The 27,659-nt window shown below is 37.1% G+C and overlaps 1 protein-coding gene across 2 annotated transcripts in view; it reads left to right on the top strand.

Annotated features, from left to right (window-relative positions):
- Positions 1-27,659, top strand: part of CDKL5 (cyclin dependent kinase like 5) — a 127,317-nt gene that overhangs the window by 40,441 nt on the left and 59,217 nt on the right. For both annotated transcript variants that reach the window (XM_032678571.1, XM_032678572.1), the window contains exons 2-3: positions 5,896-6,123; positions 6,656-6,690. In XM_032678571.1, coding sequence (XP_032534462.1) covers positions 6,060-6,123; positions 6,656-6,690 — 99 coding nt within the window. In that variant the 5' untranslated portion in view covers positions 5,896-6,059. The remainder of the gene's footprint in view (positions 1-5,895; positions 6,124-6,655; positions 6,691-27,659) is intronic.

Raw genomic sequence — 27,659 nt, 5'->3', positions numbered from 1 at the left:
TGTTAAGGTTCTTATTGGAAAGCAAGACTAAAATGGAAGCAAAATTGTCTTTCCTGTCCTTCTGTTATGACTCATGGGAGCTGCTTTTGTGCTCAACGCTTTCATAATCAGACTGCTTATTTGTCAGTATGGTCTTAGAAGCATCCTGCTAAGCACCCACTCTTTTTGAGTTGGCCACAGCTGTTAGGGAAGATCATGAATCCTGCATTTTGACTTCAAGAAAGTGAATTTATTTCACATCTCCAGGATGAACTGAATTTATTTTTGAAACTGTAGTTGAATACAAAAGGAAGAGCGCTCATTGAACAAGATAAACCAAACCAAATCAGTACTGCTGCCCTGGCCTTCAAGTTCAGTTTTCCTTTAGGAATTTAACTAAACAGGGATCTTTAATAGTTGGGAACTGATTCATCCCTTTCTCTAGTTGTGTGCTTGCAGCAGGATGGAAACTTTGTTCAGGTTCTTCCCCCATGGACCCCTGGCCCTGCTGCCGTGGAGACCTGCTGTCTTTTAGGCCAGTTGTGTGACAGTGACTTCCCTTGATGTATAACTTATTCAGATGCATTTGCAGGTTTCAGTATATCAATAGCTATCAAAAAAACCCCAACCAAGTCCTCCAAAAACCAACAATGGTGAAGACATGTTCCAATGACGACACATTAGCAATGTCAATAAAAGCTTTCTGGAGCTGAATTTTAAAACCTGTGAGATTTTGCAAGCAACCTTGGTGTTTTGCTTTTACATAATTTATTCAAGTTTGGCAGTTTCCTAAATTTTGTATTTATTTTCATCAACTATTCTTTTCATTCCTAATTTTTTTTATGAGCAGAGGAGGATTGATTGAAGCTTAGAGTATGAAAAATGGCTTGCTATAATTGCAAGTTCTTGTTGCTTTTTATCTCTTCAGTTTTTTCTTTTTTCAACTTCCACTCTGTGAATTTCTTCATATTATGAAATCTTTATTCCTCCAGAATCTTGTCCCATTAAAAGGTATACTGTCCCGCCATAAAATGGAAAGTTGAAGTGGTAGCTTTTTTCCAAGTTGAGGAGTGGAACTGGGAAAACTTTGCTAGCAGTATGATCGTATTATTTTTCTGTCCATTCTTAAAGTCAGAATGTTACTGTTAACATACTCCCTACAACTTTTCATATGCTGAATTTCTTTTTCCCAATCAGTAATTCCTCGTAATAATCCTGGCGCATTCTTATGGATTGGTAAATCTAGAAAAATTTTTGCCAGCTATTTTCTTTACCCTGTCACTTGTATATTCTGCTATAACACTGAAACAGGTGCTTGTAACTCTAACTCGGGTTTTCCTGGGAAATCTCCATAAACAGAACTACATATATACAGGGGAAGAGAAGAAAAGGTGCTGAGTGATGCATCAAGGCTATCAGAGGTGGTTAATGCTGCCTTTCATGTGTGTACCTTGTAGACAGAAGACGTGCCAGGGTGTGGATTTTGGAGATAGCCATCAAAGACAAGTACTTATAATGTGTAAGTTCTTCACATTTGTTTTCAAACCCGCTGTTTTGTTAGTGAACAGAGGAAAATGTAACAAGCCTCTAGAAATTCTTAGTTGTATCTTCTCAGTGAGTAAACAATAAATAAATAAATACAAAGATTAAGTTTACTTCTTGGTTTAGGGGAGGAAGAGGGGTGTATTGTCTGCTGGCAAGAAGCTTGTTTAAAAACCCATGGATGACTTTGAAGTCAATTAGAAGTTTGTAACTGACTTCAGCAGGGTGCAAATTGCACTCTCTCTGTCTTGATAAATTAAATGAACTGTATACTTGATGTGCAAGATGCTGATATACAAATCTAACTGTATTTTTAGAACAGTTATATTTCTACAGATTTTGTGAAGACAAAGGTCTATCTCAGGTATTTTATAACTCTCACTAAATGTCTCTGCTAAAGTCTAACACTGTGAAAGGTGCTTCCCCTCTCCACACAGCTATTGATGATTATGAAATAATTAACAGCATTTTTACTTAGGATTGAGACTTTGGACGGAGTGGTTAAGTTTGGTGCTTTTGGGGGATGTGCTAGAATTCTTAATGGTCATGAAGGGAAAAGGAATTGAGGAAGAACTAGGGTTTTTCCCCATTGCTTTAATTTAAATGCAAATGATCAGCTACCATAATGCTGTATTATTCTGTATGCTCATTCCAAAAATGTTTGTACATTTTCTGGATTTTACATATAAGCCTTATGTGCTATCACAAAGCAGCTACATTTGTTTAAAAATCTCACACTGTAACACTTCTGGATTAAGTAAAACTAATTTGTTTTTATTCATTTCATGACATTTTATTTGGCTCTGCATTTTATACAACATCCTGGTAAACGCTGAGACCATCTCAGTGATCTGTTGGTTTAATTTGTAAGTTGATGTGCTGTGAATCTGGCTGCCTTAGAAAGGGATATTAGGAGAATAAGTGCTATTTCCCTACTGAGAATCTTTGAGAGGTAAATGATGGCCTTATTTCCTCTTCTGCAAGGGTTTTCATTCTAGCCAGGAGGCAGCTTATGAAAACAGACCAGTGTGGCACTCGGTGCAAAAAATGAAATTGTGGTTGCTATTAATAAGATTTTCCTTGCTGATTTCAGTGTTCAGTTTGAAAGAATCCAGCCTGTCTTTACTAAGTTACAGAATAATGTAATTCTTGCTATGGATAACGTTCTCAAAATTACTTTTTTGTTTAAAACTTCCTGATTTTTTTTTCTTTATTTTTGTATTACAGTTACACACTCTGCCATTCATAAGACTCTGTGTCATTCATGGAGTTTTGAGCTCATGTTACCAGATTCCCTGCAAAAATCAGTGATTTTAAAAACAATCTTAAAAAGGCTTTCAAAAAGCAGAAAAATCCCAGAAAGTTCCGTGGGTGCTGTCACTGAACACATATTTTTAGCAGTTTGGTTTTAGTCTTTCAGGAGCTTTTGATGGCAAAGATCTCAAACAACCAAATAAATTCTGTCTAGGGATTAGATGGGTCTGGCTAATCTGAGTTCACTAATGTTTGAATTATGGCCCTGCTTGAGGCAAAAGAGCTAGGGCAAAAAGTGTTTAGGTATGAATCCATACTACTGCTGCATTCCACTTGTCATCTTTCATTAACTTTCCTTTTCATTGCAAGATGAAGTTCTCATAAAGTGCTCTCAGCAGAATTGGGCACAAAGATGACTGGAGCTAGTGCAGAACAGATGGGTCACTCGAGTGCAGTTTCCTTTTGGGACCCCCCTGTACGTGCATCTGTATTACCTGTGCTGTCAGTCCTGGTGCACTTTGGGGAGAATTAGAGGAGCCGGTTGGCCTGTTGCTTTGGAAGTGTATCCCTTCCAAAGTGGTGAGTGAACATCAATAAATGAGTTGACAGACCTTTACCTTTAAGGAATTACATGTGAATGCTGCTGTAAGTGCCATGCATCCAGGAGCAGCAGTGTAACAAGGGGATCAGCTTTCTGTGGCTCTTACTTCTAGTGAAGTGAGAAGGGAAGACTACACGATCAGTGGGGAGAGGAAGATGTATAGTACTGAGTTTCATAGACTCATTGAATGTTAAGGGTTGGAAGGGACCTTAAAGATCATCTAGTCCCAACTTCCCTTGCCATGGGCAGGGGAGACCTTCCAGTAGACCAAGTTGCTTAAAGCCCCATCCAGCCTGGCCTTCAACGCTGCCAGGGTTGGGGCACCCACAACCTCCCTGGTTGGGGAGTTCAGAAAGGAAGGTTATCTGCTTGCAAGTGTAACCTTTATTCTCAATAAAAAGGTAGGATTCATATTGAGTTCACTTGCAGAACTCCTAAAAATAAATAAAACAAAAAATAGTGGATCACAAGCCTGTAGGCCTTTATAGCTTTAAGTAGTTTATGAGAAATTTAGAAATTATGAATAAGGGACAGGGCAAACTGCATCTAAATTTCTTCTTGAGTTTTTGATACATTTATCTCATAAGTTGCTTCACTGTTTCATCATAGATCCAAGAAGTATTGTGTACACTGTAATGCAGAAAGACAATGTACAGTAATAACATTAGCAGATAAGGAATGTTATCACAAACTAAATTCTGGAAGGACTTGTCAACGAATAATGTTGGAAACTGAAGCAGCAAGTTTGCTGATGTTACTGCGTAGTGCTAATAGAAAACAGAGTGTACGTTCTCTGACTGTTACTGTCTTTCTGGCAAGTAATTTTGCTGTTCTGAACCTGGCTGACCATTTTTCTTGCATCTTGCTTACATTGTGGCATTAATGGTTGTTTCAAGGTCTCTGTGGCAGTATTTCTGTCACTCAGCTGAAGCAAGTCAGCTGTGCCTTGTACCTGGCACCAGCCTGTTTCAGTCAAAAGCTGAAGCAGCTCAGTGAAGACTCTGTTCTCATGTTGGTGGGTACAACTGAGCAGATGCTCCTGCTTTTCCAGGCCCTCATTTTTTTTTAGTTCATTAACCAGAAAGTCTGGACAAACAGTGCAAAGGATTTTGTGAGAAGGAAATGCCATATAAGATAAGAGGAGAGTATATGGAAGGGAAAGGAAAGAGTATTTTGTACAATTCACAAGTGAAGAAAAAATTGATTAATTAAAACAGTAAATGAAACCACTGAAGTAACCCATTGAGGAGTGGACAACTTTTTTAAAACAAAAGCAAACAAAAAAACCCTAACCAACCCTTAAATTTAGAAGTCACTGCTTTATTCTCAAAATACTGTGGTTAATTCACTCTGGAGTTGCTTCTAAAATAACAAACCCCCTCATATTATCTGCCTGTGTCTTGCTGAAGCAAGTGTCATTGTAATTTCCCTCCACCCTTGAGTCGTCCTTTTGTTATGTGTGACTTAGTCAACCCAGGACTTTAGGCCAGCACCTCTGGCTTATAGTGAAATCCCATTTGTGTGAGCTGAACCCAGTATTATTGGGTCACACTCACCCATTACACATAAGTTAATTAAATGTATTCATTTCTATGATACCATCTTGTTCTTCATGAGTAGTTCTGTTCTTGGATCATTGAATTGTGAAAATGATACATTTCCAAGTCATGGTGAAGTTGTTTTAGGGGGTTTTCCCCCTGTTTTTGAATTTGGGATATATGCCTTTAATATTCGGGAAACAAATACAGCCTTCTACAGAATTAGCAAAACCAAACTTTGGCTTGTTTTTTTGTTTTTGTTTTTGGTTTTTTATTGGATTTCTATGATAGAACTGATGAGCCTGAAACGGGCCAAAAACTTTGTTCTTTTCCCTGTGCATAGTTGCCTGGTCTGAAAAATTACTTCAACGTTTGGGAAACATGGGAAAAACCCTTTGAAAACATTTTTTTTTGTTTGTCAGATTTCCATTAAATAAGCTGATAGTAGAAATAATTTTTAAATCTACTTGTTAGTCTAGGAAATAATTTCCTTTTCTTTTTTTTTTAAACAATCACAGAAAATAGTAGTAGAATAATATTTTCTTCTGTATAGTGCTCTTTCTACCTCATCCTTTTTATCATTACAGTGGACAAATAAATTAACTAAACAAAATCTGTTTTTATCCCTACCTGTCAACATACACTGTAAGTAATTATAAGTGTATTTTTGCTCACCGAGGTAGTTCCTGTCAACATTTTTGTTTGCTTCTGTTCTGTAGAAAATCACTTTATGCAAATTAGTTATTACTGTAATAGACATCCTGCGTATGGGATTACAAGTCCAGCTGTTGTGTCAGCTGTATGTTCTCAGTGGGTTCTGTCCATTATACATGCTGGTAAGCTCTCCTGATCATAAAATGTAGAAGTAAATTAATTGTCTGTTACAACTGTTAGACTATATTGGTATGATGTCTATATACCACTGCTTTCTCTTACAGAAATGAAGTACTAACTACATGATTTTCTCTTTTTTTTCCCCAGAAAGCTACTGACTGCCTAGAAATTAAGAAAAAGTGTGAGAACTCTGGTTGATCAAGGTGGAATTTTTTTCCAAGAGCCTTTTCAGAATTGCCTTTTGCAAAGTCTTCAGCCGCTCCCCTTTGTGCCATGTTTTGTGGCTCTCACCGTAAGAGGAATTTGTCTTGATGAAGATTCCTAACATTGGTAATGTGATGAATAAATTTGAGATCCTTGGGGTTGTAGGTGAAGGTAAGTAATACCTTAATAAAAAATTAATTAGAATTTTGTGTAGATTTGACTTAGTCCTCTTTATGTTATCAATTACAAAATATTGCTTGTATGCAGATAATAAAAACATCAGTTTATTCTCTATGGCTTCTTTTAATTTTCTTCTCAGATGGATTGGAAGCTGAAAGGAATGGAAGAGAAATGGGACCATTTTGCAGTTTTTGGGGGTTTTGGAGTAGGTTTTTTTTTCCTTAAAAGTTTAGTATATTAATTTCTCATTAATGGTACTAGGGAGATGCAAGTTATCAAACTTATCTACAAGTATATTTTTTTTAAATAATTTCAGTGTTTTAAAATCCATTGACTTTCAAGCAATTTTTATAAAATTTTTACAGTATACAGAGGTTTAGTACCCATATATACAAGTTCTGGATAACAGTGCTGGGAACAATATTATTTCTATATGCAGGAGGTGACTGAACACTGTTTTATCTTGCTGCTTTTAATTTTTTTCTGCTTTAAGATGGTTTATATCTTGTCTTCTTTGTTTCAGGAGCCTATGGCGTTGTACTTAAATGCAGACACAAGGTAAGTAAATTGCTTTGAGATCAGAGATAAATGTTGGTGTTTGGGTGAAACAGTGACTTTTGATGAGAACTTAGATGTTAATATGTATGAGATGTGGCATCTGGGGTGGGCTTTTTTTTGCACTTAGTTACTCAGCTTTTTAATTGCAAGTGTAAGAGGAAATGGCTATATCTAGTACCAAAGCTCAATTTTTGGTGTTTAATATTTGTCTGAAATATTAATAATGTTTCATTAATCTCAACTAAGAGAGTTTTTTTAGAAAAAGGCAAAAAAAAAAGTTGGTTTGGAACACAATTTGTGCTTAAGCAGTCACAATTAGAATGCCAAATTATTTGCCAAATACTGCTGGATAAGCACTTACCTCTCTTGGAAGGGGCAGGGGAGAGGAAGTGGGATCCGTGTGGAATTTCTACAGCTGCAGGACAATCAAACAAGAAAGCAGTCACTTTTTTGGTTATTAGATTTAATTTGGAAGAGGAAGAAGTTAAAAAGGAAAGAAAAAATGCTGTTTGAGACAAAAATGAAGTCTGGCAACCTGTCTACATTATTTTAGCTACTCTGTAAGTTGGATGTATCTGAACTTGCTACTTGTCAACAGGGAACTGACACAAACTACTTTTGCTGCCTTTGCAGCAGCAGTGTGGTCATATAACAAAGTAATTTCTCTGAAGCAGAACTTTTCAGAATCATAGAATTAGTCATTTGTAGTGATGTAAGAATATATAAACGTTTCTTTATGTGGTTCATACCTTTTTCTAGAAAAAGTTAGCACTGTGCAGAGGGCTTGTGTTCCTGTGGTGGCTTTTAGCACGTAGGCAGAAGGGCTTTTACACATAATGTGTGGTTATATCTGGAGTGTCTTAGACTGTTATACTGACTTAAAATTAAAACAAGGAAAAAAATACTAGAACGTGGAAAGATCCTATCTCAAGCTGAAGCCTTGTTGTGCTTGGCAGTCCATAACAGTCAATAGAATGACTTTGCTAAGTTGAATGTTTTTAGGTTGTTATGGTATAATAGTTCAGGGTGAGTAGTTTGAGAGCATTTGGGTAGCGACAATACAGTTTATCCTAGGAGGCTCTATTTTTTGTGGAAGGTAATTTCACTGAGGCTCAAGAAGTTTCTAGGCTTTCTTGCATTGGTGAGTGAAATTTAAGCTTTACAAAAACCGTTCAGTACTCTCAGAGTGTAGTATAATGGCAGGGTAATCTGTTCTCCAGTTTCCTATGAAAATACCTTCCAGGGTACCAGATAACTAGAAAGGAAGACTTTCCTTTAGCAGAGGGAAGTAATTCCTACAGCCTGTGTAAGGATGCTGACTTGCTTGTGAGGATCTAAATTTTTAGGTAGTTGCACCATTTTTTCTGTAGCTTTATCTTAATTGAAATAACTGTATTGAAGATGCAAAACAAAGTGGTATTACTTAAAAATTCTAGAAAGTCGGTTTACTAAGACCTAGGGTTTCCAGTATTTGGAGATCTGAAGAAAAGGTGAGGTATGTTGATGTTTTCATCTTGCTGATTTATGAGTCTCACTTACCTAAAACAAGCTGCACCCAGCCTTCAAGGGCAGATGACTTTAGGAGCAATCTGTTTTACTAAAAAAAAATAACTGTCTTAAAGTTAAACGTTAATATTTCTTACTCCTGTAGGAAACCAAAGACTTAATTCACTTTCATACAGTTTTAACAGAATGACCTGGAAATGCAAGGATGTGTGGTTTGTTTTGGTTTGGTTTTTTGGTTGGTTTTATGTTGTTGTAGTTGTTGTGGGGTTTTTTGTTTGGGTTTGTTTTGTTGGGGGTTTTTTACTGTTTGGCTGCTGGTGGGCCTACTTTAGAATGTAGAAATGTTTATATTCATCTTTATAAATATTGGTAATATGCCAGGATCAAATTCTCAGCTTTTGTAAGTTAATATATCTCCATCGTATTGGTGAGAGGGTAAATGTTGTGTGAAATGAGGAGCCAGCTCCTAATTGCAACAATTTTCCAACATATAATCCACTAGTGCTTTAGTAAATATGTAGCTTTTTGCCTCAGTGCATTTCACTGGCATGTGTATATGCATTTAAATTGGAGAGAATGGTGTAAGGAACAAATACCTTGTCATTTTTATATGTGTTTTTCCTTTGCTGAGGGAACATTATCAGAAAAGCAAAAGTAGCTCCTCTAGAATGACTGTGTTTACATTATTATACAGCATGTTTTTATCACAAATCCTTTATTGATAACTGTGGGTTGTGCATAAAGATTACTTGTTTATCTGAGGGTTTTTTCTGATGTGAAGCTAATACAAATAATATTGAAATAAAGCAGATCTGATGTTCTGAAAAGCTTTTCCTTTTTTTTCATTTAATCAGAGGACTTTCCCTAAAGATATATAGTGAAGTACACTGTGTTTGAAAATACTGGAAATACATTTGTTGGTCACTAACTGTTGAAATCTCCTGTCTTGGCTTATTGGATCTTGGCTATGTTTTCTGAAAAGAAAAGACACTGGGACAGTTCAGCAGTGTCAGAGATCACACCTGAGGAAAAGACTCTTAGCTAATGTTTAAGACTTGTCAAATATTTGCCCTTTAAATAAAACCACTATCGTCTTTACTTTGAAAAGGGGGCTTGTTGCTTCATGCAGAGTTAACCTTTGCTAATAGGGATTTAGGCACAACTATCAGGAGGGCTCTTACATCAGGTAAGAGGTAAGGTATTACATGATAATATTGTGATTTAAAATCAATAAAATTATAATCACGTGCTGTGGTAAAGCCCTAAGTGTCCAAGGATGGGCACATGGAGAAAGAAGCCTAAAGGAAAAAACTAAGCTGAAAACCAGTGTGAAAAGGGAATGTATTGTTAAATTGTCAGATGATAAACTGTGTATATAGGAGGAACATTGACAATTGTAGAAGCAAGGTGGAGTTTGTAGAAGTGAGGTGAATATATACTTAGATGACTAAGGTAAGTGGAGACTGTCTCTAGGTAGGCAAGATGATGACACTGAAACAGGGGTCATTTGTTAGAATGAGGCAGAACTTACCACAGGGCCAGGCTGGAGAGGAAGAAGGATTCATAATAGCAGGCAGTCAAACCATAAGAAGCGTTTGGACAATGCTCCCAGGCACATGCTGAGGTTCTTCTGCAGTCCTGTGCAGGCCCAGGAGTTGAACTTTGATGATCCTTCTGAGTTCCTTCCAACTCAGGATAATCTATGATTCTATGCGTGTATACACGTATCTGTATGTATAAATTTATGGTGTATTTTTAGGTTAGCTAGGTGTGCAGGAAGGCATGTGGTGATGCAGTTTCTCTAAAAGCACAGCAGAAATTTATGACATCTCCTGGGCTTCTCTTTCTCTTGCAGTGTGCTGTGTGTTCTCAGAGGCCTCAAGCCTGAGGGGATACAGTTTAATGATTTGGAAATTGGATGCCAGTTGTTCTTATATGTAAAGCATCTCCTGCCTAATGAGATATTTTTTCTGCTCTTGTATTTTAGAAGTGAATCTGGTTTTGGTTGTTTTTAATAATATGAGACATTTTTTTTTCTTTTAAGATAAACACCACTGAATTCCTGTATGAAAAACAAACAAAAAGAAATAAAATTATTAGTTTACAGAATTATTTGGCTCTTTCGTGCATTGAAGAGTAATGAAGAATAACCTTTTGAATAAGTTTAATACTTACAGGCAATTTCTTCTTAACCTAATATTTAATTTTGTCTTGTTTGAGCCTTTTGTAATATTCCTGCCTTATGTTCTGATAAGTTGTGTATGTACCTCAGAATAGCTGAAAGAAATATTTGCTCACCTTTTAAAGAAAATTATAGTTTCCTCATTAGAAAATATAATGAATATGCATATGTAGCAGAATCATTAGGTTTCATTTAAGTATCTTAGCTTTTTCCATCTCTTTCATTACTAGATCCCCTACTGACCATCAGGGGTACAGTTTTCTTACTTTTTCCTTTGAAACCAGTGGTTTTTTGTTCCTACAGGTAGCCCACTTCTGCACTCTTTGCACTATTTGTGTTTGAGCTCAGTGAGGAATTCTCCTCTTACCAATGTAGACCAACTGGAGAAAATTTTCTCAGGGCCATTACTGCACTTTGACAAAGTCACCCCTGTAGAACAGTTACCCCATTTTCATTATTCAAGCTACTACAGGATTTTTTTACAGTAAAACTCTTAATCATTTCTACTGTCAAACAGAAAGACTGTTCTCAGGAGAACTTCTCACTACATCCCTAGATAAAGGCAAGGCCGTGCGGGTGATGGAACTACAGATGCTGAGTGGGAGCTGCCTGCAGGCTCCTCTGTTACAGCCACCTGGCTGAGTTTGTCCTGCAGCCCAGGGAGCTGAGCAGCACAGGCCTGGGCCACTTCAGCTGAACTCTGATGTGCATCACTAATTCCTCCATGTACAGAGGTCTTCTGGTCAGGGTGACTACACACTGTCACTGCCTCTTAGGTTGCCATTAGTCTTCACATTCCTGTTGGTTCATTAGTCAGTTGTGTCAAGAAATTGCCTTCTCCATCTTCCAAAAATCTGATTGTCTCCATAATACTGTATTAACCTTTCTGCAGATGTTGGAGTGTTTTAAGTCCTCTGCGAAAACTGGACCCTATTGTAAGACTTCCCTTAAGAAGGCTTTATCTATTTTGCTCTCTTGATCAGTTGCTTTGAAGCAATGTTCCCCCAAATGTCATGTGTGTTGTTCTGTCTTCTAACCCTCATGCAAAAACTTTGTACTTGTTCCTTACCTATTTCAAAGCAAAAGTACATGCATTCAAGCCTCTCTTTCCTCTGCAAGAATCTCCTTCCCTTCTTAGTTCATCCTTTTTCAAATATCTTGTGTCTGTTCGTGGCAGTGCTCCAATTGTGCAAGCTATTCCATTACATTTCCTGTAATCCTATTGCATGATTTCATCATCTAGGATGACAGGTAGCTCAGATAACTTGTATTTCTGTAGCTGCACTGACTCCTAGTTCCTCCTGTTTGTTTCTCATGAATTTTATGTACGGGCACCTGAGACTGGGTCATGCCACTTTCACAGAGTGAATGAGAGCTTCATACTTGTAGAAAATTGGGGCTATCTCTAATATTTTAAAAAACCAGTTCTGAATTTGCCTGGTGGATGTTAGAATCCCTTTTCTAACTCATGTATCTGCTGATGTTAGATCGTCTCACTTGAAATCTGCTAGCCCTTCTTTTTATGTTGATGAGTTTCTTTTCAGTGCCAAAATTAAAAGGTAAGTGTACTTGTTTCTAAAAGTTGCATTTATCTTCAGTATGTTGTGGTTTATGATGTTCTTGCTTTGTATTTGGTTTTCAAGGTTCCTTAGCTCCCCGGCTCGTGTTAAGGCAAAGTGCTTGGACTGAAGAATACAGTCATTGCAGTTTCTATTTAATTTTTTCTTATGATATTATCTTTTGTACTGAAATGGATACAGCTCTTTTTTTTGTTTTTCTTTGGATTTGACTGACTTGACAGTACTTCGTGTTTGATAGATTGAGAAATGATGAGTAAGTGAAAAATCTGAGTTCTCACAATGAGACCAGATTGCTGCCTGTGTTTTTTCCCCTCAGTGCTACAATCTTTTGTATAGTGGAGGTAGTATGAACTGATTTCAGATTTTGACTGCTCAGCTAGAGAATGAACTTGCACTGCCTGGTATTTGAACACTGGAATACTAGTTGTACTGATCTGAAATTTTCTGGGGTTTGGTGTTTGTATTTCACTAATCTTTCTGTAATACTGTGAGTCAAGGAGAGGTATTTCTATCTGCTTTTGACAGAAATAGATATTAGGTACAATATTGCTATTCAGCATTTTAGTGAAAAATCTGAAGGTCAGCGTGAAAGTAGTGCTGTTAAAAGTTAAGGAAAGCAGCCTGCAGTGATAAGGAATAGAAGATAATACAGAGCATTTAGCATTTCATGGCAAGCGATTCCATTCAGGGAAATAATATTTTAAATTTTTGTGTTTCTTCATATGCAATTGACTTTCAAAATTAGAACCTTTGAGCAAAATTGGAATGATTTTAGGAGCATTTTTGGCACTTAGCTTTATCACTTCAGAGTAAAGCTGGAAACTGAGTAATGCACAGACTTCTTCTGATCTCATTCCTGCCCCCATGCACCAGTACAGGCTGGGGGCTGACCTGCTGGAAAGCAGTTTTATGGTGAAGGACCATGGTGTCCTGATGGACAAAAAGCTGTCCATGCAGTGTGCCCTTGTGGACAAGAAGTCCAGTAGAGTGCATTAGGGACGTGATCCTGCCCCTCCATTCAGCCCTAATGAGGCCGCATCTGGAGTGCCGTGTCCAGTTCTGGGCTACTCGGTACAAGAGGGACATGGAGCTCCTGGAGGGGGTCCAGCTGTCCTTACAGAATTCTGGTGTGAAATATTAGATGTAGAGTATTTATTTCATGGACTTCCATACTCTGCTTCCATGGCATTCCCTTAAGTGCAGCAGTGACAGGCGAGCTTGGTTACTGCTAATTCACTTCAGTTATTGCTTTCCTATATATTCGTATAAGTGGCATACAATGAATGTCTGTAACTGCTTGCTATGCAGGGTACATGTGAATGTGGTATTGACAGTTTTTAAAGCTTTCTTTTTTCATTCATTGTGACATTTGTCTATACCTGAACCTCAGCCTCTTCCATAGTCCTTTCAGTCCCCAGTGGCAGGGGGAAACAGATAATCAGATTAGCATTATATTAATGTGTTTTAAATGTCATTGATGTCAATGTAGTCCTGATTTATATTCAAGTAAGCAGAAGATTCATATGTGTGCTGTTACTGCTCCAAAGATCAGATAGTTGTGCAGAATGGAACGTAGAAACTTAAGTTGCTGAGTTCCCACAGGTTAAGACCACCACTATTTATTCAGTCTCCCCTCTCACCCCCAAGGTAGGCTATAGTGTTCTCGGAATCACAAGATTGCTGCCTTTTATTTCTTTTCCTCAAAATCTTATTCCCAAGTCTCTCTCCTTCTGCAATTATTTTTAAAGAATTGTTTCATAATATATTTCTTGGTAAACTGTTAAAGCACTAATTTTGAGTAAACTATCAGATACAGAATGACTTACCCGCCCAGGGAAAAAAAAATGAGATCTCTGTTTGGTGTTGTCCTAGTTTCCTAGAAATCTGAGTCCTGGGATTAATAGAAGTAAACAGTCAGGGTTCACACCTGTGAGGCTATGTAGGATGAAAGGATAAAGTAAGGTGGTTCCAGGTCTTTTTTTAGTTGCTCTTGCTGCATTATATTGTCTTCTATTTATTGCTTCTGCTATAGATTGCTATTAATTTGATCTTGTATGAAACTGCTATTATTTTCAGTCACATACAATGATTTCTTTAAGAGGGCCTGACTGGGTTGTACAAAGTGAGCATGAATGCATTTTTCATTACATTAAATTACCTGAGGCTATGGTATGAAGCTGTATCAGGGGAGGTTTAGGTTAGATATTAGGAAAAGATTCTTCACCCAGAGAATGTTTGGGCACTTGAACAGGCTCTCCAGGGAAGTGGTCACAGGACCAAGCCTGACAGAGTTCAAGAAGCGTTTGGACAACACTCTCAGGCACATGGTGAGACCCTTGGGGATGGTCCTGTGCAGGGCCAGGAGTTGGACTTTGGTGATCCTTGTGGGTCCCTTCTAACTCAGGATATTCTTGGATTCTATGAAATGTAATGGTTTTCGTTATTCACATTGGTCAGTCTGTAGCCATATCAATGGAATAGTGCCCCTTTGATGTCTGCAGTTGTGTTGTTTCCCTTTGAGTCTTTTATGACAATCCAGACTGCTGTTTGAAAGGTCCCTTGGAGGATACTCCATCCCCTTACCTCCTGCTTTGTACTTGTGTTATAAACCCTACTCAGATATAGGCGGTATTCAGTACTAAAATTTCTCGTTCCCTCCATCCTTTGTTCTCAAAGGCTAATATTTAGAAATAGAAGGTGCAGGGCAAGGATGAGAGAGAGCTTTCAGAGTAGAGAAATTACCTTGCTGTGGAGGCAATACTAAGATTTATTTTTTTTTTTAGATGTGTTCAATTTATAGCAGTACAGTGTGAGGGTGTTTGCTTTCAGTACCACAAATTAGGATGGCTTAAGCTGGCAAGCTTATCCATTATAACATTGGATATTGCAATTTCATGCAGCACAAAACTGAGATGCAGAGAGACCTGATGCTGCAGAAGATCTTCAAAACAGGGGGGAGGGAGAAAAATGGGATCACCCTAGTACTTCAGAAATGCAGGTAGCTGAAAGAAGCATAGAAGCCTGAGTTAAAAATAACAAGAGTGATTCATCTTGCTTTGGAAGGATATGTGAACTGTATTACTGATGGTTTTCAATTTAAATTAAGTCAAAGATAAGCAATTTGTTGCAGTCACAGTATCTCAGATCAGTATTTCTTTTAGTCAGACAGTTTCTTCCAGTTTGTCACACTAATCGCTCTGGATTAACCAGGCATCTTTTGAACTTTTGTTTCTTAAAGAAACTGTATGAGTTTTTGATTGTATTTTACATAATATGTTTTATGAATTCTTTCTATAAGTACTGGTTTTACTAAGTAAAAGGTTACTGCTTATGCCTCAAATAACAGCTTTGCTTGGAATATTGCCAATAAATAAACATGCCCCTTAGCAGTTGCTGTGCACTCCATCTGCAAAGGGATTATATATCATTACACTTGTAATAATACAGGAATCATATTCAGACCTTCAGCAGTGTGTTCTGTGGTTGCCCCTAATGATTCTTAATTGCAAACAGCTTGTAGTGCTGTATCTCATTTTAATGTCCTTGTAAGAGAAATCTTATTTTTAAATGTGGATGTGATGAGCACCCAAAGCCAAACTATCCATACAAATTATTTTTTCTTGTGAAAAATTGAAAATGTTATGCTGAAAATTAAAGTTTAAGAACATGACTAGTATTTCTTAGAAGCAGCAGCAGAAGAAATTGAAATAGGTGAGAATTAGAGACCTGATGAGGGGTCTTGGATCATTAGGAAAGTAGTGATGCAAGCTAGGGAATTTATAGTTAATGCAAGTTAATATATGGGAGAGGAAACAGCATATGGCTAATTATAGGATTACATCTGTAGTAGTATGAACTTGGTTGAATATTGGATTACAGTCTGGTCTTGTCATCATTTTGCAAATTACTGTGTAGCATAATTGATGCAAAGAAAATTGTATTTCTAAATTTTAGGCTAATCGTTCTCCTGAAAGGGATTCTTGTGGAATTCTTGAACTTTTCTAGGACATGTGAGCAGCTCTAAGAGCACTATGTTAATCACTGATCTCTGGATACTCAGTGTATTTAAAGAAAGACCACTAAAACAGAGCACAACTCAGTGTTTCAGAAGATCATTAATGTAGATTATTAAATGTACCATGTTGAAAATGAGTCTGGATCATCTAGCTAGCTTTCAAAATTATTTGTACCAACAAAGTTGATTTAAAATTTTAATACACTAAAATGTCTTGAATATACCTCTTTTTCTTAATTTTTTGGGGTGAATTTAAAGCCTTTTTTTAAAGCCATGAATCCGGGAAAATAAACATTTGGCAGTGTAGGTAAAACATTGACAAAACTAGTAAAAACTTTCTTATCATTTCACTTTATCTGAAAGCTATAGGCTCTTCTGGGCACATGTATTTTTTCATCAGTAAAGATCACAGTGTGTTTTTAAATAGTGAGTTGTCAATCTGAATGCCTTGATTAAAGCAATTTAAATTTCCTTGATGACTCAGTTCTGTGTAACTCCTAATTGGTGGAATACCCTCCTAAAATATAGAAAACTTTCTGTTCTTTTGGAATAAAAATTCTAGGAATTTTAAAGTGTAGTTGTATTCACTTCTCATTCAAAGCCTGGATAACAACAAATGGGGAAAAAAGGAAAGTAGTTTCCATTTATACTGTTACAGCTGTTAAAATTTGTAAAAATATGTAAAATTTCATGCAAAGAACTTAATACTGCACTTACCATATGTGGTGTTTGATCACAGTTAAAAGCCTAAGTAAGGGCCTAGACAGACCTGGCATCAGAGTATGGTGATCAAGAAATTTTGGATACAGTGGGAGGGCAGGATGAGCTCTAGAGGCCTTTTTGCTTAGACTGCCTAGTGCTTGATCTTTTTTCAACTGATAGCAATTGTTACATGTTTGCACAGAACCGGAAATATTCTTTATGCTATCTCTCCCTTATACATATATTACAAATCTGAAACTCTTCATATACTTCTTTTTATTTTGCTATGTGTAGCTGCACCTGGACAATTAAGCTCGATGAATCTGCTCCTTGCTCTTGTTCAGAACAGTCCAATTGCATGCTAACGTCTCCTTTTCTAAAGGGTATCTATTTAAGCTGCTTTAAGAGGAAAACTAAAATACCCTCTGGATTTTTAAAGTATCTGCATTTTTATTATACCTGGTTTATTTTAGCTTAAATTGCTAATTAGACCACTCTTTGTGCAAGTCCCTTTTAAATCCTCACACCTTGGAACATAATGGCTTTACTTTGCCCAGTATGAAAAATCACCCACTTTATGCAATTTTATTTTCACTTTTCCAGATGAGTAGCAAAGTATTTGTTCCTAAACAGCATAAGTAACTCTTTGGAAACAGATACCAACATTGCTCTCCAGTTTTTTAGTTGCTTGTGCCTTAAAAACTTTGATGGAGCATTTTCTATTTCTTCCTCCACATGAAGCCTAATTTCTGTAGAATACTGCAGTGTAGAAAAATTAGTATGATGAAATTCAGTGTCAGTCTTATAAAGGGGGGGGGGTGAATATTTGCTGGTCTGAAATGAAATGACTGTGCTCAGGGAGGCCTCTTCTTTGATTCACTTGTACCCTTGTACCTATGCTTTTAGAAGTTCAAAGGGGTGTGTGTGCCCATGGGAGGTATCTGATTTGGGCAGTATCTCCATCATGCAGGATGCAGGACAAGGGTAAGGAGCTTGCAAATCCCCACTACATCTCTAACAGTCCTCTTGGTGGTGATGACAAACTAGTTCTTACATCTTTTGTATATATTTTGTGTTTAGATGTTGTCTGTTGTTATGGGATGGTCCTTGTTTACTTCAACTTCCACGAGTCTGTTTTCTGGTTTTCCTTGTTTGGAATTTGTGTTTGAAAAGTACATTTATAATCTGCTTCCTTGATGGGCTAACAGGAGAAAGGCTCCTGTATGTTATAAGCTGCAACTCTGTGGCCATCTTCCTGTTGTTAGAATGTGGGGACTGCTTACCCTGACCTGTTACGTCCTTCTGCAGCAGAAACAAGGTGTGTATGTGCTCTGAAAGGGTGGGTTTTCTGTTTTCGGTTTTTGATATAGAATTGTGCTGCCATATTGAACAATCCTCCTATTCTTTCAGTCCACAAAGGATCCTTATAATACTGAGGAGAACTCCTTCCCAAATGTGTATTATGAAGCATATTTTTTCATACAGTTCTAATAACAGATTACCACAGATTCCAGCGTGCTGAAAATTAACTGCAAAACAGTTTTCTTAGACTTAACCTTGACTGAACAGTATTACCATCATTATCAATTTTCCTTTGGGCTGTAGAGAGTGTTTTTAAAAAAAAAAATTGTGGTTTTCAGGTGTGACAGAAGTAAGTGACATTTATAACTGTAATCATGCACCGAGGTGTGGAAAGATGAAGTTCTGTAGGACCGAAAAAACTTTGTTGGCTGGTTACACCTACTTCTGTTTTTGACAGTATGCATCTTGACCAGGAGGCAAGCTATCTTCTTGAAATCAATTAACATTTCCAACAGAGATGGAGGAATGCCATGTTTATGCACAGAAATATGTTACAGGCAATGCCATCTGCAGAGCAGAGCTGACTAGCTGCTGCTCCTACAAGATCAAATTTCCTGTGACTGTTTGTGTGAAAAACTCATCTGAGGGGTGCATACCTTTTTTTTCCCCCTCAAAGCATCACCCAGTGAAGAATGGTGTTAAAAAACACATACAAGATACTATTTGATGGAATTGAAGCCTGGGCTCTGAACCTGCTCTAATTTTGTGAGTTCTCCCTGCTTCCACTGCTATAAATGCTGCTGTAGTGCTAAGGAATCAAAACTATTCAGGGAGCAAAAGAGAATCAGTAGGAGCTTCCCAAGTGACCTTTAGAAAGCCTAAAGAGAGGCCAAATAACATCCATCCCGTGGGATATAGCAGGTTTAAAACAAAAAAGAAGTGGGGGAGTGGTACTTCTGCTCAGTAATTCTGGGATGCAGTGTTCCCTTCATCCATATTCCTCAGATAACATAAGAGAGACTGCAAGCCAGATCTCTCAGATGATGTCAGAATCAGAGAAGCAAATCAAGGGAGATCAGCCTGCCTATAGTATTTCTTACTTTGTATTCACTATGATTTTCAGCGAATTGGATAGTTTTATTTTATATTACTGAAGATGAGCTTCTGTTGCTTTACCAGCACCCTTCCAATTACAGATGGGTACATGTACAGAGAGCCATGCACAAGTGTTTATATACTCACACACACATTTTTGTGTAGTTAATGAGTTACAGCAAAGTGGTCTCTTCTGGTCAGTTTTAAAAACTGATACCAGCCCATTCCTTCTGTTGCCTCTTCGTAGATTGTTATATGTATTAGATAGCACACTGTTATGCTGATTCTTTTATTTTTGTGAATTTAAGGAGAACTGAAGAGTTATGCCTCCATATAAAATATGAATGGCAATAATTCTATTTGTTTTACCAGAGTATTTAGTGGGCATGTACAAGGCTTTAACAAAAATCTAAATAAAAACCTTCACAACTGAAGTCTTGTGATTATATTTTCTTAGGTTTCACTTGTCTTTCATCTGCAAATCATGCTTCAGGAACATTCTGAAAATTTATCCTCATTGCTGAAGTATCATGTGCTTTTTACCTAAATATGTTTGTATGAAGGAAGGCAATCTTTTAGCACTTCTGAGCTATTAAAAGAAAAGTGAAAATGAAAGGTCTGTTTAGTTTTGATATCTCTATTTCTACAGTAAACAATAAGTCCCAGAATTTTTCAATGGGAGAACATGGCTTTTCTGAACATATCTGGGTAGGAGTCAAATTATGAGGGCATAGTTTATTCTTGCAAAGAACAAATATGTTCAAAGACATATGTAAAGGAAAAATTAGGTCCAGAGGTCTTTTGTCCATGGATTTGTTTGAGGTTTTTTTTCCTCTTGATTTTTAGAGTAGGGTAGGTTAATAATTAACATTCTGCAAGGCCAGATTTTTCTTTTTTGAAGTGATGGTGATGGTTGACTATTCACACAGTACAAACTGAATGAAGCTGTGTGAGGAGACTAATTCCTTTTTTTTTTTTAACGAGGACTTTAACTAGATTTAGAGTAATTAATGATTCATTTGTTATTTTTTTTTGTATTACTATATTTCTAGCCACGCCCAGACCTTTGCCTATGTGATTTTATATTGTAATGTTTTTTGGGTTTGTTTTTTTTAAAGCACACTCAGAGTCATGTTATAATGAAACCAAGTCAGATTTAGCACATTCAAGCACAAATGCTAGTCAACAAACTGCTGTCAGAGCTATTGTTTACTCTCTGTACCACCAGAAGGCTTGCTACTATATCAGTTTACAAAGGACAGAAGGCAGCCTGCCTCTGATGAAGCTTTGTTTTCCATATCTGCATATAGTTTAGACCAAGTACTGCAATGAAGCTCCAAGCTTACTTGTAAAGTCTTAGGTTTCGGATTTTTTCAGTGGTCTTAAATGTTTTATATCCTCCAATCGAATCTGAAGTAACACTACTGTTACTAAATATTAACGAGAAATTTTACTCAGTAAAAGGTTTGAAACCTTTACTTGGTTAAGAATCCTAAAGCTTTCCCAGTTGTTATTTTTTCTTTTATTCCTGTTCAAATGAATTGTTATAGTTCTTTGGAACTGAGAGAAATATGGCTCTAGGAGATCAATATATAACATACATTCTAAATCCATATTTTTCCTATGACCTACTTCTAATGAGGCCTTCTTTGCAAGTTATTTAAAGCTTTATTGATCTCAGGTAGTACCTTCAGTTATACCAGGGACAGGAAACGCAAAGCTCATAGCAGAGATATTTTTAGCTTTGTGAAGATGCTCGCCACTGAACATGTATTTTATTCTCTAATGTGCAGGTTAAGGAAGAAGGATGAGCTTCAGAAATTCTGGTCTTGCTGTTAGCTATGCCAGATTGCTTTGTGGGATGTGAGAATTGAGGCTGCACAGTTACATTGGCAGTGGAGATGTTCTTACTTCAGTAGCACAGTTGGGAATACTGTATTTGTGTTTCTAGCATGGGAATTACAAATACAATCCAATGGATGTGATGATCTTAATGTAGCAATGGACTCAAAGAATAGTGATCCAGAGGAGGTAATATCTCTGAGGTTACTAGTCTTGATAAGATTTCTGAAATGTACCTTAAAAACACGTGCATGCATGTAAGTTTTTGCCTGCAAAAATAAAACAGACATAAGGGCTGCAAAGTTAAGTAACTTGGGTGGAATTAATCTCACCCACTGTTTCAGTGCTTAGGTCTTGCATAACCAATCTCCCTAGTTTATATAAGTTGAGAGAGTCCAACATCCGAAAAGCAATTTTTACCATCTGGAAATTATTAAAATCAGTAACCTTCTGGCCAAATCTTGTCTCCTTGCCCTGCTTTTACTAGCTGCAGGGAAAGCCTTGACAATGCACGTTGAATATCTAACTCATAGCTGGCTAAAACCAAATGAGATAGACTCTACTTTAGGAAATACTTAGAGTTTTGTGTAGATTATGTGAGTCTTTTTAAACACACAATATAATTGTTCTCAGTCTAAATTTAGCTTTGAGGTTGCTGCTTCTGTTTTAGACCTGGAGAAGGGCTTCAGTTTCTTTTGCGTGCACCAGTATTTCTAATGAAAGAATGCTGCCTTTTCCCCTCAAATACTGCCTTGCTTATATACACCGTGATAAACTTCTTTTTACCCCATAATTTTCTAGGCTTCTCAAATACAAAATTCATGATATAACACCATATGGATACCCACGCAGTTGTCACACAGCTGTCAGCTTCTAGTATTTGAGATGGCACAGCTAGTAACCTGTTGCCTTCATCCCCCATGCATACCAGAACACTGTGGAATGAGATTCATCTGTGGGTTTAGTGGGTTTGCAGCTATTTCTGAATTCTCAGCATTCCTCTGCTTTCAGTTAAATTGGGTTCCACTAAAATTTTAGATCTTCACAGATTCATTTATTTGTTATGCTGGTTTTAATACTAACTTCTGAGTCCAGGTACCTTATCCCAGTTTTCTTTTCCAATCTGTTTTCAGATTGCATTTCTGCCTTCTTTTCCCAGTCTCTTTAGCCTATATATTCCCTAGTCCTTAGCTCTTCATTCTGCACTTTTTTATCCCCTCTCCCCACATAGTGTTTTCCACTGTTTGTGGCAATAAACTTGGCGAGATCAGAACACTTTTCTTCCCCTTTTTCCAAGAAGTATTCATTTGCCACATTTGGGCAAACTTTCACAGTGAACCTAAATTCTGCATGGTATCTTTTTTTTTCCTGTCTCAAAAGCACATGTGCATGTGCAAGATCTAAAAGCGGGATGTGTTAGATAGTCTTATCAGTAGGGGCAATTTTTGTTAGAAGAGATTTTTTAGTCTTCTTGGAACTTCTGTGATATTTAGATTTTTTTCTCTTTAATGAAATATAGGAAAAAATATATAGCCACGAGTCTTTGGTTGCTGCAGAAACTGCCTGAAGTCCACAAACTCTGTAGAAATGCTATTTTTACGAAGACTTATCTGCCATTTCTTCTTCATCTGTTAGTAGTAACAGAACTCTTCCTTGAGTGCAGATTCCTTTATTTCCTTATGTACATTCTGCTTCTCAAGTTAGCTAAATTACCATGCAATTTGTGTAGAGGCAGCTCTCCTGTTCCTCCAACCTCCGCAAGAGTGATCAGGAAAGCTTATATGTGTTTCAGGTATGAATCTTGCCTGCTGTCTTTTTTTTAAACAGATTGGATTGAATTTTAATCCTTGGTGCTATTCTAGAAAGAAGATAGAATCTCTTAAAAGGAATGCAGCTTTAAATGCTTGGCAGAGCAAAATGGCAGTTTTCTTAAGAAGCAAGAATTTCTCCCTTATTATCCATAGAATAGACTGTCTGTATAATCCCAGAGAAGAAAAGCCTTTCTTTTTCTGCAAATCTGAATATAGAAACTTTGAGAAGACATGAAGGGGTCCACTGAAATACATATCAATATAGAGATTGGAAAAAAACTTTTTAAAAAATAGCTAAATTGAAGAGGGTGTAGGAAAGAGCATTGACTTAGTATTCTGTAGGGCATCCATCACACTGGTAGAGAAAGTAAGGAGAAATGGTTGATAAAACATCAGAAAAAAATGATCCTGCTGTATTGTAATGCTAAAACAATACAAAATTGGAGGAAAATAGTACCAACTTGTACCGATAGAGCTTTCTTGGTTATAAGATTTTCCTAGAATTTACTTTGTTAAGAGCATAATTTCAGCAAAAATATTTTTTGAGGGGGAAAAAGATGCCTTTTTGTAAATGCCACAAAATCACTAGGGGATGGGGGAGGAAATTATTTTCTCTCCATAATACTGTTGTCTAATGGGAGAAGTAGCCAAAGAACTGAGGCATTTCCTGTTCAAATTTATCATCCCTTTCTTGGAGAACAACAGAAAAATATCATCATTAAAAATCTGAAATAAGTGAAAGGGATGTTTGTGACCCTTAATGCTACTTGAGGAGAAAGAAGACATATAATGGAGAGGACATGGAATGACAGATTATTAGGGTTAATGTAGACATCTAGGAAATGTTGCACAGCCAAACCTATCAATGAGCTGAGACCAAAATACCAAAGGTGTTGGTTGCATTTAGTTACACCTTTTACACACTAAATTGCATGGACAAGACAGTGTTACACTATTTTGCATGCCCAAAATGTGGAGTGAAAAAGTTTTCAGTTTTAAACTGTTCTTTTTTTTTTTTTTTTAATTGGAAACACTAAACATAAAAGTTCTCATTTTTGGAATTCTAGACAAGAAGACCATTATTATCTTAGGTTTTCCCCCAGATGGGGAAAGTTTATCATTACTAACATATACTGTCTTTCAAATTAATGTGTTAAACCCAAAAATAAGCTCAACCATGGCTCTTGCTTTTGCTCCAGAACAGATCTGGAGTGGCTGCTCAGTATCTGAATGGGCATTTACCACCTCTGGTGGTTTAAGTTCCACTCCAAATACAGAGGACTTGTTGCTGCCATTTGCACATGAGAGGTGTTAAGGTTAGGGCAAACCTCATCTGTACTTCTGCAGCATTGAAATGACAATAGCTGCTGCTGCTATTTTCCCTTTTTTTTTTTTTCTTCAGCACTGAGATAGACTACTTTTCTCTTTAAGGTAATGGTAAACTGAGCAAACTAAGTTTGAGAAATCCTATTGTAGCTTGCACTCCAAAACAAAGATTTAGTTGGTATTTAAAAATTGTTAACATGGAATTAATACCGGTGGTTTATGATGGATGAATACAAACATGTCAGGAAAGATGGGCTGAAAAGAAAAAGGAGTGAGGTTTTCCGATGTATGAAGGAGTGTCTCAAATATATGGAGGTATTTTCTGAGATGAATGGCAGTGTGATAGAGAGCTTGTGGTTCAGATTAGAGGTGAGACCAGAAACTGTGGCATTGTATTGGGACTTTGTTGTAGACCACCTGATCAAGGTGAAGAAGAGGGCAAAGCCTTCTTTAAACAGCTGATGAAGTTTTCAAATCACAGACCATGATTTTCATAGAGGACTTTAACTTCCCTGGCATCTGCTGGAAGAGCAATGTGGTGGGATATAAGCAGTGCCAGATGTGTAGGAGCACACACAGACAGCAGAGGAGGAATTTAAAAACATTACTTGGGTGGATGTGGGTGATATTGGGAAAGCCAGAGCTCTGTTGGAGTTGAGACTTGCAAGGCCACCAAGAAAGACTTCCAGTGCTGCTTTGGTAGTGAAAGGCTGAACAAGGAAAATATGGGCATGTTGCAGGGAGGGACAGGCAATTTAGTGATAGCAGAACTCAGTGTCTTTGCTTTCGTTTTCACCAGCAAAGTCTCCCAGGTTTCTGTGTTTACTGAAAGAATTGAGGAAGAAAATGAGTTACCAGTAGTGAGTGAGGATTGAGTTGGGAGTTACTCAAGAGGGCTCATACAGTTTAATGGGACCAGATGCACAGCATCCAAAGGTACTGAGTCCTTCCAGCAGGACAGCTCTTGATTGTCTTTAAAAGGTTGTGGAGACTGGGGGAGGTACTCGATAAAAAGAGAAGGGACCTGCATTTTTTTAAATAAACAGAAAGAAGCAAACAAAAAACCCCCACTGCAAGAGATTTTTTTACCCAAGTTTGGAAAATGCAAATGTGATTTCCATGCATTTCCCATACATTCTTAAGCTGAATATGTGCTTTGATTTAATTTCTTTCTTCACGTGCTGGTAGATCTGGAAAGATGACATGATTAAAATAGGAATTTAGGTATGTATGTGTGCACCTGTACAGGTGTCTAAACTCCCAATGGAAATCTCGTCACAGAGCAGAGGGAAGTTCAATACATATTTCTTTGAGGTTGAAAGATGCACTTTAGTTGCCTAAACCCCTGATGCTAATGGTGATACCTGGGATGCTATGTCTTACCTCTAGCTTGTGCTCCAGGAGGTTTGCTTCTCTGCCAATCCCATGTGAGTGTTGTAGATATCTAGGGAATCTTAAATGCTACTAGATGCCTGTGTTTAGGGTACTTAACCATGTCTTGAGTGACTGGTCAACTTGGAGCTCTTCAGCTCTGCTTATTGTAGTAGAAGCTTGAACACACAACTCACATGCAGGTGTTTGAATTTAGATGTCTTAATCTGAAGCTGAATTCCAGCAGAAGAGTTTCAGCCTCAGGAACCTGCTTGACAGGTTTGCCTTTGGTTCACAGTAGGTCGTTTTACAAATTAAAGAAAATGCCTGTCAGACTGTTGATAAGAAAAAAGAAAAAAAAATAAAATGTGAAAGTACCAGATAAAAAATAAATTGTATCCAGTGAAGAAGTAAACATTTCAAAACTAAAGCCTGAAATGTAATAGAATTCAGAAGTTCAGCCAATCATACTAAACTGTTTTGACACTCAAACTTGGGATAACAACACTGTAGACTTTTGCACCGAAAAAAATGTTAAAAACCCAACCAAACCAAGCAAGTATTTTCCAATAAGTTCTACCTGCTCTTGAGTAACAAGATGCCCAGGAAAGGAACATTGCATTCACAATAACTAAAAAACAGGAAATACAATGTGATTAGAAATATCTTGTTGACCTCTGCATTTATGGAGTCAGCAATATCTTAAGGAAGCCATAAAGGTGGTACAGGTTGCCTTTCTACATTTTCCACTTTGTTATCACTTGTATTCCGAGTGCCAAGAAGATTAAGCTGTAAGAAGTAATTAAATAATGCTGGTATCTGCCCAGTGCAATGTTATGTTATTTATAAATAGCTTTTATTTTCACAATTTCCAGCATTAGCAGACAAAAAAAAATCAAATAGAACTGGAAGAAGACTGAGGTTTGTAACTTAAATTACTATTATTGATTTTTCAGAAACATTTTATAGAACTTTACTGAATTTGGTTTATGTTTTACATCCATGGTTTGGATTAAACAATATTGTCAAATTGTAAAATTATATGGATTAGTACTACAATAAAATGAAATGAAGGACAGATTGTTTTAAAAATTGCTACAATAGTACCAGTTTACCACGAAAAGCTAGAATAGCTACATTTATAGTATTTAAAAGCTTCTTTTTGTTCAAGATCCTTTTCATTACATTATTATACAAATTCTTTGGGGATGCATATTTACTTTGTTGCTTAGAAGAAATTGTGAATAAATATGAAAAATGCGCTTGCAACAATGAAAGTTTCAATGCTAACTGTTATCATCAGCCTAGTAGTTAATAGAAAATACTGAGCGGGTTCACTTCCTTGTAAATGTTCTTTTCAGGGCAGTATTTATGCTCTAAATAGTAGACTAAAAAGTAGACTTCAAGTTTTTGAAGACTGTAAAATTCATGCATTATAGTGCACACCTTAGGGTTCAGGTCTACCTCCTAATAACTGCTTAAAGCAGAATCAGCAACAGCAGGTTGTTCCTATTTTTTTTTTTTTATTTTTAATACCTCGAAGGCTATTCAGAGTATCTCTAGTGATGGGAACATTCATGACTGGCAGAGAGGTGCCTTCTAGCCCCACCTGTCCTGTGACTCTGTGAAGTTACTGGGGTCTGAAGAGCCTCTGCCACCACTGGAGGGAAGAGCCATCAGTCTCCCTTGATTCTGCCACTGGAGGCTGTGGCACTTCGAAGGGGAGCCCCAGTCTGTGAGTCCATGGTACTGATGGGCCACTCACTTGGTTTACAGATTCATCTGATTGTTGAATGAGAAATGCTTGCTATTCATGACTCCCTTGAATTACACTTGATTTAAACCAAAGCAAGCATTTGCTCATAGCTTCAACGGGCAACAGAATTGTGTTTCTGAAAGACATAGAGAAAGAAATCGGAGAAACTGTTTCAATCTGCTTGCATTTTTTAGAAGAAGTCTCTTTCCATCATTTCACGCACTTTGACATTTCCTGTCAAACTTGTAGCTCAAGCTTTCATCCTTTTCTTATGCTTCTTTTCCCGGTGGAAGAGTGGAGCTTCCATACCTGTTCCCCTTGAAAATCTTCTAGTGGGTCCAGAGTGGTTTAAGCTTTCTCTAGTCCTGTTTTTGTTTTTCCTCAACCAGGAGATAGTGTGACCATCTTCATTAAAATGGCATGTGAAGTATATAGATCTTTGTTCTGTTAAGAGTCTTCTGCACTTAGATGGTTAGTAAAT

This window comes from Chiroxiphia lanceolata, chromosome 2 (genome assembly GCF_009829145.1).
Source record: "Chiroxiphia lanceolata isolate bChiLan1 chromosome 2, bChiLan1.pri, whole genome shotgun sequence".
Lineage (NCBI taxonomy): Eukaryota > Metazoa > Chordata > Aves > Passeriformes > Pipridae > Chiroxiphia > Chiroxiphia lanceolata.
The sequence above is the reverse complement of the archived record's forward strand: the minus strand, read 5'-3'. Positions and strand labels throughout refer to the sequence as shown.